Genomic DNA, 14,854 nt, shown 5'->3' with positions numbered 1-14,854 from the left:
GGACACAAAGACTCCTCGATCGGTAGCTACTGTAATTGGCGGTGATTGCATTGGCCGCTTCAATGGGAGGGAAAGAAGAGCGAAACAAAAAAGCACTTTCGAGCTTTAGAGTTTCTTGAAGCTGTTACGGAAAACGTGCACGAAATGGGAAAACAAGGAAGTGAGGGAGGAAGTGGGGAATATTGTTCAGGGACGATAAGTTTTCTGAGAATCTAAGTGGCTAGGGAAAACATCGTAGATTCTTCTCTGTTTTTAAGTAAAACTTGGTTTCGCTGGAAGGAATCATGCAACTGGGGTATTCTAGAGCTAAAGAATTTTAAACATTTGAAGCAGTAGAGTTCTGGAATGCGTGGGTTATTTAATTTTGAAGGTTTAAAGCTTCAGGATCCTGGGGTTTTAATTTAGGGATATAGAGGTCCGCAATTGCAACATTCCAATGCCCTAATGTTCTAAAATTCTATGGTTTTATAGGTCTAGAATTCTAGAGTTCCAGAGTTATTGTACTTTAAAAAAGGTTATAGACTTCTCGAGAGCTACAGTCGTAATCGTTTAGAGCTTCACAGTTCCAAAGCTCACACGCCTAGAATTCTAGAGTTTTTGAGTCATAGAGTTCCAGAATTTTACAGGTTTAAGATTCTAAAGTGCCAGAATTCTAGAGTTTTAGCGTTTTAGAGCTCCAAAATGCTAGAGTTCTAAAGTTCTAAAGTTCTAAAGCTCTAAAGCTCTAAAGCTCTAAAGCTCTAAAGTTATAAAGTTATAAAGTTCTAGAGTTATAGAGTTCTAGAGTTCAACAGGTCTATAGATTCCTAACTGTAGTTCCAACGATCTACAGTTCTTGAGCTCCAAGCTTGAAGAATTCTAAGCTTCTACCAGACTCCTAAGATTTCAAAATCAAATTCTTTCAAACCTTCTTAAGCTCTCACTTGTTCAGCATTCAGAACCCCCAACTCCTCTGTACTCAAATCTCTTCAAGCCCCAGAAATATTAATATGCGCAGAAAATTACAGCGTAACCTGACAAATTTATCTTCCCGTTTATCGCGCAGCGGCGCAACGTCGACCACGAGTTTAAGATGAAACCTCTCGCGACGAAATTAATCGCGTAAATTGTACTCCCTGATAGACACGTTGAACAGTACGACGTGAAAAGAAACGACTCGGCGAAAGCATAGTGAATGGAAGAAGCGAGCATCTCGTAGCATCTCGACGAGGGAAAACGATTTTCCGGGCGGCGTGGGCGCCAAGGCACAGTGGAATTCCGTTACGCTTACGGAAACGTAGCCGCCTCGGCGGTGTGGAACAATGCGTCTCAAGCGGGCCTGTATACCGTCACGATGACAAAGACGGAAACCATCGTGCCCGATGAAACTCGCTACCGACTGCCCGGAAGAAGAGAGAGAATTCCTCACTCCGCCGCTTTCCACCAACCAGAATTGAATCCAAGGTAGCCCAGAGACCGTCCAGCCATTATAAAACGACGATAACATCGCAGATTCGTCGGAAGTGCTTGTCACTCCGAGCACTATGTGTGTCAATTTCCTAAATTAACGACGCCCTCGTGGCATACTCCACAGTGGAGTTTGAGGAACAGTACATCGGTAGAAAGCACGTCCAAGATGGACTGTTAGAGAGTTTGTGGATGAAATAGGCGTTTTTTAATAGTGACGAAGTTATAAAGTACTTGATAGTATTTTACACAATCTTCTATGCGGAAGTAAATGAAATCGAGATTCTGGATCAAATGCTACTTTTTTATGTCTCAAAATCTGTGTGTGATGTTCCTTGCACTGGTGTGGTGGTCGTGCTGTATCTAAAGTAGTGTAGAGGTTACTATGACCTCATAAAAAATGAACGATAGCACAGAACATCTGTATACCCTTTGTCGTACCATCAGTTTTTATAGTCACAAAAGTGATAAATTTAATAAAAGATACCACCACACAAGGTCGAAAGTCAATTCCTGTAAAACTTCTGTACATTATTCTCTTTAAATTCCCCTTCTAGTCCTCACAGTATTCACAGGGGGTCGAGGCAAAAATCTAACTCAGTGTCTCAAAAGGTACATCCATGACCCTTTCTTTTACGCATACACTCTCACGTTTCTCCCTGTATATTCAAAAGACTTCCTATCCCATTTGACGCACCTGGAAGACACCCCTCGCGTCCCCCAAACACGAGATCCAGCGTTTCAGTGCCCGTGACAATCCGTACGACGTGTTCCCCCAGGTGTACATGAATCTGGTGTACGCGATGGCAATTCCGATACCGTCTTTCATAATCTCGGTGATATACCTCACCATCGCCTACTTCAAGATCTACAACAAAGACGAGGAGGACAGCGAGGAGGGCAAAGACGGAGGGAAGGGTGAAGGGAGCAACGCGACACCCCTACCACTGACGAGCGCCGCCCTTACACCCGGCAGCGAGGCTTTCAGGGAAGACCTAGCGAGCTTCGGGCACCAGCTGAAAGTCGCCATGGCCGACGACATCAGCAGGGAAAGCCTGGATGGTATATCCAACTCGTACTCCATTCAGGGGTAAGCGTAAACCTAGAACCTCTTTCAGACCACCCTCGTTTCATTCCGTTTCCGTGTTTCGAACTCCGCGCGAAAGATTAACTGCATGCTCCAGAGTCTAGAGTAAAAGCAGCCTGGTTTTGGTGCATGTGTTTTGTAGGTAATGTTTTCGTGAAAATTTGAAGGGGTGGTGGAGTTATGAAGTTTCGGAGGAAGTATTGATGTCGGTTTTTGAAGGGTTAAAACTTCAATATATGTAAAAACAGGATTCACTTAGATATTTTTTGATGAAAATGTAACGCAGAGCTTGTAATAGATTCAGTTTTTATACATTTTTGACCTAGACCACTTTCGTAAGTGTCGACACGTATTAGAAACGAAAATAGTAAAATGGGTGCTTTTTTAAGGAACAGTTTCGCCATGTATAGTGTTGTACTACTTGCTGGATGTGTAATCATATGCTGACTTATACTACTTCTCTTATGTCTCACAAGTGGTCTAGGTGTATTCTACTCTTTATGTGTCTGGGTCAGAACAAGGATTATTCTACTTACTGGGTGTCTGACTAGACACTGAGGTCGCACCACTCGGTATCTGTCTGACTATATACCGACTTGCTCTACTTAGGAAAACAAAAGTATTACACGTCAGTATAAACTAAACTAAAATAACTTCTAGTCAGAGTGGTATAAACTGGTATACTATTTACAATGAACATTTAAAGGGCAAGAAATTCAATTAACTATCTCCAATTAATGTACACATTTTAACTTTTTAATTTTGTTTTAAAACTGCGTACCTGCTTGCGTAATTAAAATCAAGCGATAACGAGTATATTTGCGAGACGCAGAGTAAGTCCACTTACTGTGAATTTCAATTAATTATAATAAAATGGCAAGTGCTACAAACAGTATTTTATTTTCTCATGTGACGAGTAGACCCGTCGTCACCCTAAAAGTGATCATTTCCTCATGACGAGTATACTCGTCAAACACCGTTAAAAGGTGAAAGAAATATTATGAGTTGGAAATTATATCAAACTTATCATAAGTCAAATATGTGTGAGAGAAAATAAATCATAATGTCAATAATAGTATGAAACGAACTAAACAATTTTCAATTTTATTATAAAGAACGTTTTCATGCAGCACACTTATTATTTATTTCAGTGAATAATTAAACATAAACCAATAATTGTCACCATATCCGAGGCTTTTATACCATCCAATAAAAGTAGGTCAAAACTCGTTTATTCCTAGCAAACGATGTGACCCAAGGATTTAGTGTTATCGTTCTAGGTACCAACTCTTTTAAACTCTCAAGGTATCACAAACCGAATCTGTGCTTCTAATCTGTCCTTCCAAACTAAAAGGAAACGAAAACAATTACACATGAAATTTATATTTATTCATAAAATGAATCTCTAACCAAATTGAAAATCCCACAATCACTGTAAATTTTGATAGCTTAATATGCAGTCTTCACAGTAGTTTACACGTCAAAATGTTTCTCTCGGTCAACGAGTTATCATTCAGGTCGATAATCACGTTCCAAAGCTGTCCAAGGAACTTACCTATTGCTCTTTGCTACCTGTGGTGTGGACAGCATTTTGCATATCGGATGAAGAGGAAACCAGGTGCTTCCCTCGTTACAAGTAATAACGTTACATCGTGGCTAATGGTGGGCAAGCTGGAGCTCAGTCGAGCGAAAATAAGCGTAGTTAATGGGACACTTGGGTGGCTTTGAGCGGTTCACCTTGGCATTTAGAAAACCACGTTATTCCACCGCGGGGCTTCCGGTCAATCTGCCAGGAGACGGGAATTTAAAAGTATCGTTAATACCGACGTGGTAATCGCTTTGACAGCTGGACTCCGCTGCGCTCAAGCAATTTTCCCCGCGATTCACTTTGTTTCGGGCAAACGAGAACGAAATCTCAACGCCACATTAGAACATAGAATCGTTACGAACTTTCTCGAATTGTTGAGTGAAAGAACTATGGATAACTAAAAATGTACACTCAGGTGGAAGTTATGCAATAGGTTGTTACCTTTTACGTCAGAGGGCTGGTGAACTCAGATTTCCATAATACTTTTAGAAATCCTCAATAATTGAAAAGCTTTCCATCAGTATCGATCACTTACATATTCCAATATTTTTCAAGATCCTTTTAAATCGAATAAATATTCAAAAATCTCGATGAATTTTCGTGGTTACCGTCTCTGCTCTTCCAAAATCAATAACTAGACCACCGAAAACAGCTCACTGTCACGGCGAACAAAGCCCCGCTCGCATCGCAAGACCATTCGAACGAGGAAGAACAGGTGCGCGTCGTAGCAGCGGCTATCGAGAGGCCTTTGTGCGCGTGGAAACAGGCATAAAATGCCCCTGTCGCTCGATGAACGGCCAGTGTGTATCGTAGATTGTATATAAATATCCGTCGCACAGCCTACACGCTCGGTAAAGCGTCGATATCGGATGATTACGCGGTCAATTTCACCAGTGGCCCGCGACAAACCGAAGATATCCGATGAGCCAGGCTGCGCAAACACTACGGTCTGCGCTTGAAATTCGATTAACCCTCACTGTCCCTTATCGAATTGGATCTATGGCCTCGAGATTTCACGGGGCGATCGACACGGCTTATGTCGAGCACCATTTAACCCTTTGTACGAAAATCTTTGTGCTTAACCCTCCGCTTCTCATCGATACACGGAACTCTAGCTCGTTGGATCCTTTGAAAGAGGTACTTTCAGAGAGTAATGTTAACTTGTATTTCTTGAGCTGCCAAATATGAAAGTATATGTGCGTATAAATTTAGGGATGTATAGGCTTCCCGAAAATAAAATTCCCAATAGCTATGAAAGTATGTGTGTGTAAATTTAGAAAAAGTCCTCCCATCAGACTCACCAAGTCTATCGTAGATATATCGTTAGAAATGAACAAAGATTGAAATTACGTAATTTGTTATTTTACATTTTATTTGACATGTAGAATGCCTAAACTTTACAGCTTTCATCGTTTTCAAATCTCCTTCAAAGTGTCCAGCTACGTATGCACTACAGTAAATTACAGTTCATTATATTCATAAATTAAAATCCACGTCCTCTATTAATAGGATTACCTCTAATACGATTTTTCATGGCTCGTGATGCACTACGCTATATTTAATATCGAATAAATCGGTCATCTGCAGAAGAGCATTTCCCCGGACAAAACTATCCTATTCAAGAGGCCAGACGATAGAATAGGGACGAGGCGAATGGGAGGATGCCTCTCTAGACAGGACTCGTTCGAATGCCTTTGCTTTCAACAATGCAAAGCCAGTAATGACGTTAGCTCGGAAACTTTGCAACGCTCCGACCCGCTGGTACCAGCTCGTTATTTAATGTGTTCCTGCGAAATTGTCGTGCACGCTTAATTGGAAAATTTCCTGAGCGATTTTCGTGGCGCTGCTAGAGACTCGTTTAACCGTTTCTCGGGAACAACACGTAAATAAATGAGCAAAAAGCGCAGTGAGTTATTTTAAAAGATTACCAAAAAGTACGGAGAAATGAAGAAAAATATTTGCTTTTTCGATACTGGAACGAATGATTCAAAATATGATATTTCTCTCGTCTGCTTTTACATTGAGTTATATCACTGCGACTAATTCAGTAACAGGTTTATGAGTTATATTCGTCGAAGTTTTATGATAACGCCTATAGGTTTAGGAAGTAGATAAATATTTAACTGTTATAAAGAATCTGAATTAGAAATTTAATTATTACTTAATAAGTCTTAATTTCAAAGATGTTTTATATTCGCCTTTACTCTGAGAAAATCACTTTGTTCGCCTTACATGAGTAAAATAAGGTCTCGGCAAGTGAATTGATCGTAGCAAAGGCGTGAACCCTTAAGGACACTCCCACCCTTCCGCAATACCCTACCCAGGAGATCATAAATAGCAAACATCAATCTCTAATTCTATTAGCCTACCACTCACATATCGCGTTAAAGATATCAAAAGCTCGTCTTTTAACACCATGTCAAGCGTCTATGAGCTAACTTCGCAAAGTTTCCATATAACTAACTAGGTCAATTTCAGAGTAGACTACATTCTACATAAATTAACTTAACATCTACATATTCTGAATACATTCTAAGCTTCCTAGAAATTCCTCTCAGCATTCCGTGAAATTTGTCTCGAGAGTCGTAATACTCGTATTAACCCTTAGTTAACGTGCTTGGATGATAATATTTCTACTAAATTTATTTTTCACATTTACTATGAAAAATATTGGAGATAATTTTTCGTAATAAAATTACAATAATTCTATCGCCCAGCGTTATATTATTAACGCTACACCCAATTGAGAACGAAGTGTTTAAACAGTAATTCTGCAATTATTATTCTCTACAAAATAACAACATATCCTCCGATTTCTTTTTTCCAATTTCCACCGTAATTCCCTGTCGATATTACATCAGCCTCGATCGTTCTATCGTAGCATCGCAAATACTACAGATAGGAAACGTTACCCTGACATCGAAATGACGGTCGTAATGCCATAACTTCGTAACGTTACTGGGAATTCAATACGCGATCAGAACGCAGAATGGAATGGGAGTAGACGCGGACTGGCGACTCGCGGTCTATCGCTGATCAAGTCGATCTCTATCCATCCATCGCCCAATTTTCGTGCGCTAGATGAGCGTAGAGATACCCTGCGCACTATCTGTCGATTCTCGTTATAGCATCAATGCGTCCGAATGATAAACGTCGGGAAACATTTACTAGACATTACACCTCTAATTCCAGTGCTTTTATTAGGATCAAATGATAAAACTTCGTGCTCTATAAAGAGGAGAAATATTTCGAATAATTACAAAATGTTGGAAATGTGGTCACATGATTTCAGACATTTTTCGAAATTTAAACGAATTTTAAGTCACAAGGAAGGATTTTTAGGTGTTAGCTTCATATTACTTTGTTTCTCATATATGTTATGAAGAATTGAAAAATAAGAGACACGTGTTTTTTTATGTTGGCCCATTTTCGAATTTATTTAAGCTTAACGCATATACTTGAGAGGAGTTTTCTTGGTTACTCAAAAAGTATTGTGCATTTAAGCATTTGAAATAAAAATTCTTCAGTAACTATTGACATAAAAATTATATAGAGTTCTACATCTATTTTTCCTATTTTCAGAATAATCAATTATACCTATGTGAGAAATTTTATAATTGGTACTTTTTAAAGAAAACTAATAAAATTGCTCCTAACTTCATTCATAAAACATTCTTTTCTGGAAGCTTCTCTCGCGTTGATTTATAGTTCCTGCGCCGAGATGAATACTACAGTTTCTCTGTTTGATTGTCGGCGTTGCCGAAGAAATTACGAAACCATGGGATTAGACGGCAGTCGCGTAAATACCAGAAGTTTCAGCAGACGCGGACAGAAAACTTTATTCGCTAGACTCCCGGTCGCCGAAGTTTTTCTCGGTCTGAGATATAAATGGAAAACTCTTTCGACTCAGAGGGAAAGAATCGTTCAAGGAGCCTGGACAGAACGGAAATTACGATTTACTTTTCGCAGCTCCGCCATTGAAGAGCTGCGGAAAATTCATAAAGGAACTTGTTCGATCTACATTACTCCAGAGACGATACTTGAATCGAACAAGTGCTCAAATTACCAGTATGTTTCTGCTTCACGCGAAATTAAACTATGGTTAACTTCACTAGGAGTAAGAGAAAGTGAAATCGAAAGAATTAGAACTAGAATGCTTTGTTACATTTTTGGAGTAGACTGGAATTATTATATTTAAAATAAATTAATTTTATTCCTAGTGTGCGAGTATTACGTATTTGTTGCCATCGAAGTTCGTCACAGTTAATGCTCGATAGAAACGCTGCGAATAAAGCGTTCTAAGGTTGCAAGGAGCTTGGTGCCTTCATGCACAGACACGCTCGGGTGAAAGCAGAGCGAAATGGCGACTCGCAGTCTGCTCGAAGCTGATAGCTTCCTACAGGCTGTTCAAAAGTATACGAGCCAATTAAAATTAACTCAGTTTAAGGTAATAAAAAGAACTAAGTATTACAGTAATTCTCTTTTGGATATATATTTAATACCTACTTGTTTTCTTTTTATGAAACTATGCCTCCTTTACATTCGTCTACTCGTCACTACATATAAAAATAAATTTAACCTTTTAAAATATTATTTGTGGCAAGTATCACCTTGGTAAACTAATTTCAAGCTTCCCTTACACAAAAGCAAAGAAACAACACATTGAAGAAATAAAGAAGAAGCAGTAAAGAAGAAGAACTGAAGAAATAAAAAGATATTAAAGGAATGGGAAGAAACTCAATGAGCAGTAATGAAAGTACGACTTACAAATGATCTGTCGTCCGGCGTAACCAAGTTTCAAGCTTTCGAGACGATAAGATTTGCTAATAATTTATTCGAACTCTTCGTTACTATTTCCGATTGAACTGAGCTTGAAACGAATCGACTTATAACCAGAATAGTTTCGCGATCGATATTCAATTTGGAAACTATGGACTGGTAAGAGCCTGCGATTCGATTGGAACGTCAGCTCCTATATATTCGTCGGATTTTTGCGATTGCTTCGCTCGCGGTCGTCGTAAATATTGCAATTTATTCAGGCAGAGTGTCGGATCGTTCGCCTTCGACTTTGCGCAAACACGTACAACGAATATTTAATAAGCTGCCGCATTGTATCGGGTTTATTGTTCAGCCTGTGCTTTTTAAGGGGCGATGTAGAAACAGAGGGAGGGGAATTCTTCAGGTTTATCGTTGGCTGTTCAATTTCATTGTGAAAGTGGAGGCTCGATGAAAGGAGCCCATTGAACAAAGCAGGAAAGATAATAGCGTCGTCGGCTTGCCAAAAACTGCTGCTGAGGCTCTCAAAGGAGCTCCCCCTTAAGAGGGGCTCACGATTAAACGACTTGTCGTGCAAACAGTGTGAATAATGTAACTCGAATCGTCGAACGAACTTCTGCTACTAAATTTGCGTCATTTCTTGAAACTCTGGTCTAAGTATTATTCAATATGACGTTTAAGGGTTTAATGGAATTTTAAGTTAAATCTGACAGTTTTCTGGTTGAAAGCATACGAGAAGAATAAAAGCTCTGTCAATCTTTTTTAATGATTAAGTGGAGACTTATTACTAGATGCTACAAAATTGCTATAAGAAGTGACAGCTAATTATAGAGGTTTCAATTTTGCATCCTAGTGGAAGGGTCGTTTTATTTGTAACGCTATTCATAACCCTATATAGACTCTCGCTTTCTCTATCAGCTGGTTTGTAATATACCTTGCAATGATTAGAAGACTTCATTCAGGAGACTGAAATTACACGTCCAGGTCGATTTATAGAACATTTCCATATGGAGGAGGACATAACATTACTCTCGTGTCTCTACCTGCACGTATATTTGTTTGTTTATTTAAGGTTGCCAAATGCAAATGTTAGTTCTAGTTTACGTAGTGCATTGCATGCTCAAGCACACAGTTCTGTTCCAAATGAAACAGCAGTATACGATACGAGATCGCAACCAGAGTTGCCAGAGTGTCCACTTCGAGTTTCGAGTTTATTTCGAATTAAAAACTCAGAGTATTTCAATCATAAATCACACAGATAATTCTAAATTCTTCTTTTCAGGCCATTCTAATCTACTGTATATTCATAGTTTCATGTAAATGGGCAATTAAGTATCATGCTCCATATTATAATCTTTTCATCAGATTGCAAACACCAGATGTCCATGTAACATTCGATGAACAATGGAGCACGTTGCACCCTTTGCTCAAATATATGTCGACGTTTATATGGGATGCGTAAGCGAGGCCAAGCAAGGACGCAAGCATCGATTCTGACCTAACCACCTCCGCCCCAGTCTCAAGCCCAATTCCAACTCACCCCGTTTCCACTTCCAACCACCCCTTATCCCTTACCCACCCCATCGACTATCCACCCTACAGCTTTCTTTTCTTGAGCTTGCTGTATACTTCCCGTTGCCTTCTGGCTACCACCTGAATTAATACGAATTTAGTACCAGAGAAAAGAAAGGGGGAGAGATAAATTGACAAACTTAGTCACTTGCTTGTTGCAAGGCTCAGAAAATAAGGGTTTAAAAAATTGAAGTATTTTCAGCTACATTTCAAGTCTGAATGCTTTGATACTTTTAGTAATCCACTTTCAGTGACTGAAAATACTTTTGCATTAGGCAAGAGGCATTGGCTTATTGGAAACTAATAGAAAAGAAATATAATATCTAATTCTTTAACCTTTCGAAAAGGGAGCATTTTCATGTATAGAGATAGTGTGTGCAGAGAAATTCTGTTGAAAAGTTCTTTCAAAGAGACATAAGCATTTGTAGGTATATCTGAATTTGAAGATAAGAGACTTAATACTCTTCCTAGTGGAAGAATTTTTAATATAAGAATAAAATTCAACAGACCACCATAACATATAAAAAAATATTGAAACGCATATCTCGCTCGATGCATGTTTCACAGGCATCTTCTACTACAAAAACCAACGGAGCTTGGAAGAGCATTGCATGAAATTGTCATAAGCTCTAATCTGCATGCGACGCAACAGTACTTCGGATTTTCCTCGCAGAAAGACATAAGGAAAATCCCCACGTCTGGAGCGCGACACATAAGGTTCATAAAGTCCCCGCAGTGTCAGTTTGCGTGTTCCTTCCAGAATTAGGGAGAAAATGTTTCTCCTCCTGTTGGTAGAATAAGCTACAGCTTTCCCCCTTCTTATAGCCATCTGTTTCTGTTCTCCATAAGCTGCAATATAACTCATTTCCTCATGAACCTTACCCCAGGATCACGAAACGAAAACACTCTCTTAGAAATTAAAGTCCTCACTCTGTAGCATCAGATATTGGGTCAGCCAACTTTCAAATATCCCTGATCAATAAAATACAAACTTTATTACGCCAAACAGCTCGTTAGCGTTACTCGATCGATAGCAGTGTCCTCGTTGGGCGTTAGAATGGCCTCGGTTCTGGCAACTTGCTTATACACCGTCTTATACCATACTTTTCTGCCTCGAAGCTTGGCCACCTATTTTTTCACGTAACCATTCCAGATCGAAGGGTACCAATTTGTCCAGCAATCGGCGCTCCCAAGGCTCGACCTCGTGTCTAGCAATCATGCATCACCTCGCGAGCCAATAATCGATGCTGGCCAGGATTCCAAAGATTTTGGGCATCAAACAACGCGTATACTTTGATCAATAGCACGCTGCTCACGTTCGTTGCCGACAGCAAATAGAGCATGCGCCCGATAAACATTAAGGAATTTCCTGTTTTGCTAAATTCCTTCGAGCAATGTTGATCGTTTCGAACTCGCGTAGTTATTTTGATCTCCACTCGCCGAGCTGCTTTTATTGATCTAGATTTGGACCAGCATCGGGTATAACTTGTTTGGGGGAACGAAGTTACTTAGGCCTGGGCGTTCGAACTGTGTGCTGAATAAATAGGAAAGTTTGTATAAACTGGATGTTTAATCCAAAGTTACTTTGGAGCTCGATAATATTTGGGAAATGAATGTTGTATTACGCTCGGTGAGACGCAGGGAACTACATTGCTGGAGGACATTTCTGTGGTCTTTGAGGTCGGATTACCAGAGCGTTCATTTGCTCAAGCGTTTAAGACCATCGACTGACGATCGATGTGCTCGCGAGGGTTCTGCAGACTGGCGAACCTCTAGGGAATTTTCGACAGGTGGGAGGTTTAGGTTTTACGTGCTTTAGTAGTTATGTGGAAAGCGTGGGATTTTCGGGGCTTCTGGTTGATTTGGAAAGAGAAATTGAAATCGGGAAATTGAAGTTGAATTCGTGGAACTTTTAGATTTACATATGTATGTTTCATTCGAACTATGGAATTGTATGATTAATTCAGTTTGTTCTGACAGCTTAGTGATTAAATGCAAGTTATTTTGTACAGATTAATATTTAATGTCTTTTGTCAGAGTGGGTGATTAAGGGTATTTAAACTTTCACACGCATATAAAATTACATTAAAAAGCTTTCAGAATTTTATTCCTATTTAAGAATTTATGATATCTGTACGACGATTATAGTATTTGTAATAAGTTCATTCCTGAACAATTCCTATAAAATTTTCTTAAATGAAAAATGTTCATATGTACTAATAAAAATTAAGAAGCTAAAGAGTTGAGAATTTTCTATAGGTATACTACGTTTAATAATTTTTTATAACATTGTCAAAGTGTTCCCAACACACTGTCTTGTAATAGTAACACCCTAGCAGTAGACGAGGTGTTCGACAGCAAGCGTCAGAAATTTTAAGCTAAAACACCTGAAATAAGCGTCAAATGTGTCTGACTTGAGATTTATTCTACTTACTTTTTTGTGTCTGACACGGAACCCATTTAATGAATTTTCTGTGTCTGGCTCGAGACTTATTCTACTGATTTTTCTACATCCGATCCTGGACTTATTCTACTAATTTTTCTGTGTCTGTGCCTGGACTTATTCTATCGATTTTGCATAGTGTCAGTAGAATAAGTCCTAAGTCAGACAACTGTCACACAAATTTTAGGCATTTTTCCAATTCTTATTAATTCTAAAACGAAACCCAAAACGCAATTCATTTATCTTCATTTTCGTCTTTTTTTAGCATGTAAAATCGCCCCTAAAAATGTCTGACACCTATCGTCGAAAACCCTGCATAAACGATGAAATCAAGATTACCACCTTAACGAAAGAAATCGAGATCAGGTGCACGAACGAAGCACTAACAATCCCCTCCACTCTGTTTCAGAAACTTGAGCAAGACGATGACGACGAGTATCTCGACTCCCCCTGGGCCGACGGCAGCAGTCTGAAGCGGCACTTTCAAGGTCTGAACAACATCTCCTGGAGGCCGCACTAAGCGACCCAAGAACGGGAACGAGAGAGCATAGAGAAGGAATATTCCACGTCTAGCTTTGCCGAAGTCACCGTGAAACCGCGGACAGCCAATATTCTCTCACCGACTACCGAACAACCGATCACACACAGTGCTGAGACGTCGAGAAGGGGAAACGAAACTGCGAAACGCGAGAAGGCGTCGCCCGGGAGCGAGACGTAGCTGCACCGACGCTCAACGAAATGGGTTCTATCGATAGGGGAAACTAGGCGTCGACTCGCGCCCCCATAAATCAGGTCGCGTTCTCTCCTCGATCGCGACGATATCGAGCCAGAGCAGGTGATCCAGATTGCCGTTCAACGGAGACAGGTGTTCTAGGTACGCCATACGCACGCTGACCGCATCACTTTACCCAACCCCTATTGCGCGCTAATTATTATCCATAGAGATAACGATATTTTGTGACAGACTTTTTTCTACTCGATAACCGCCCGTGTCGCGACCGTCTATTAATCGTCGATCAAGCATCGATCAATCCGTCGACGGCTCGTCCTTCCTGCCCGATCGCGGCTGGACCAGCGCGAACGATCGGCTCGTTGGCGAGCATCCAGCGAGGAAACATTATATTTCGATTCGTTGCCGATATCCTGGCGCCAGGGTCTCGTCCCATCGTAGAGGGTACTTCCGAAACCGGGGATCCACAGAATATGATACTATGTTACTTGATGCCTGCGAAGTGGACGATGCAAACGAGGGGGATTCGGAGATGGCTCCTTTACTCGAAGAGCTGCTGGCTCCCTAGGGGTGTCTAGAATGGTACTTGAGAGATTGAAGATTGTGATTCCTCGGTGTGACTAACGGGTGACTAGAAAAGAGATTAACCCTTTGACAGCGTTAGATATACTTGGCACTGTGAGGAAATTCTACTGTCCTATTTTCTCACTGTACTCGCCTATACATCCACGCGCAGAGGGTTAATAAAACGCAGCTCGGGAAGCTATGTTCATTGGCAGCAAATGAATGCTCAACTTCCTCTGTCATTGCCGCGTCAGGTAGACAGCAATATCTCAGCCTAGCCTTTCGGGACCACCCTGTATGGTGCCGATACCCACTTACGTCGAGCACAGCGTTTCCTCCGGTTTACGTAACTGTTCTGAGCCCTCCTGCAAAATGCAAGACAGAAGGTCGAGTTATCTCGTGCCTGCACGTCGAATCGATTCGATCGCCGAGGGGGAGCCGCATCCACGACGCGATTAGAGGTCGATCGAGAGTATATTCCTGCCGATTCCGATAGCGCACAGGGAAGAGCTGGTGACTTTCCCGCGAGGACCCGTTGACAGGCTGGCTCTCTGGTTCGCCCGAGGGTTTCGGGTGATTTCACGTGCGTGTCCAAGGTTGCACGATCGAGGAGAGGGGTTGACCAGGGGAAAGGAGGGAAACGAGACA

General features: G+C 40.7%; 1 protein-coding gene across 2 annotated transcripts in view; it reads left to right on the top strand.

Annotated features, from left to right (window-relative positions):
- The window catches only part of LOC143185487 (cilia- and flagella-associated protein 298), an 83,796-nt gene extending 70,273 nt beyond the window's left edge, over nt 1–13,523 (top strand). The window contains exons 4-5 of one of the 2 annotated variants that reach the window (XM_076388528.1): nt 2,226–2,536; nt 13,322–13,523. In XM_076388528.1, the coding sequence (XP_076244643.1) occupies nt 2,226–2,536; nt 13,322–13,385 (375 nt within the window). In that variant the 3' untranslated portion in view covers nt 13,386–13,523. The remainder of the gene's footprint in view (nt 1–2,225; nt 2,537–13,321) is intronic. The other variant, XM_076388529.1, reaches the window with a different exon arrangement.
- Nucleotides 13,524–14,854: the final 1,331 nt, after the last annotated feature.

The sequence above is a fragment of the Calliopsis andreniformis genome, chromosome 12 (assembly GCF_051401765.1).
Source record: "Calliopsis andreniformis isolate RMS-2024a chromosome 12, iyCalAndr_principal, whole genome shotgun sequence".
NCBI classification, from domain to species: domain Eukaryota; kingdom Metazoa; phylum Arthropoda; class Insecta; order Hymenoptera; family Andrenidae; genus Calliopsis; species Calliopsis andreniformis.
The sequence above is the reverse complement of the archived record's forward strand: the minus strand, read 5'-3'. Positions and strand labels throughout refer to the sequence as shown.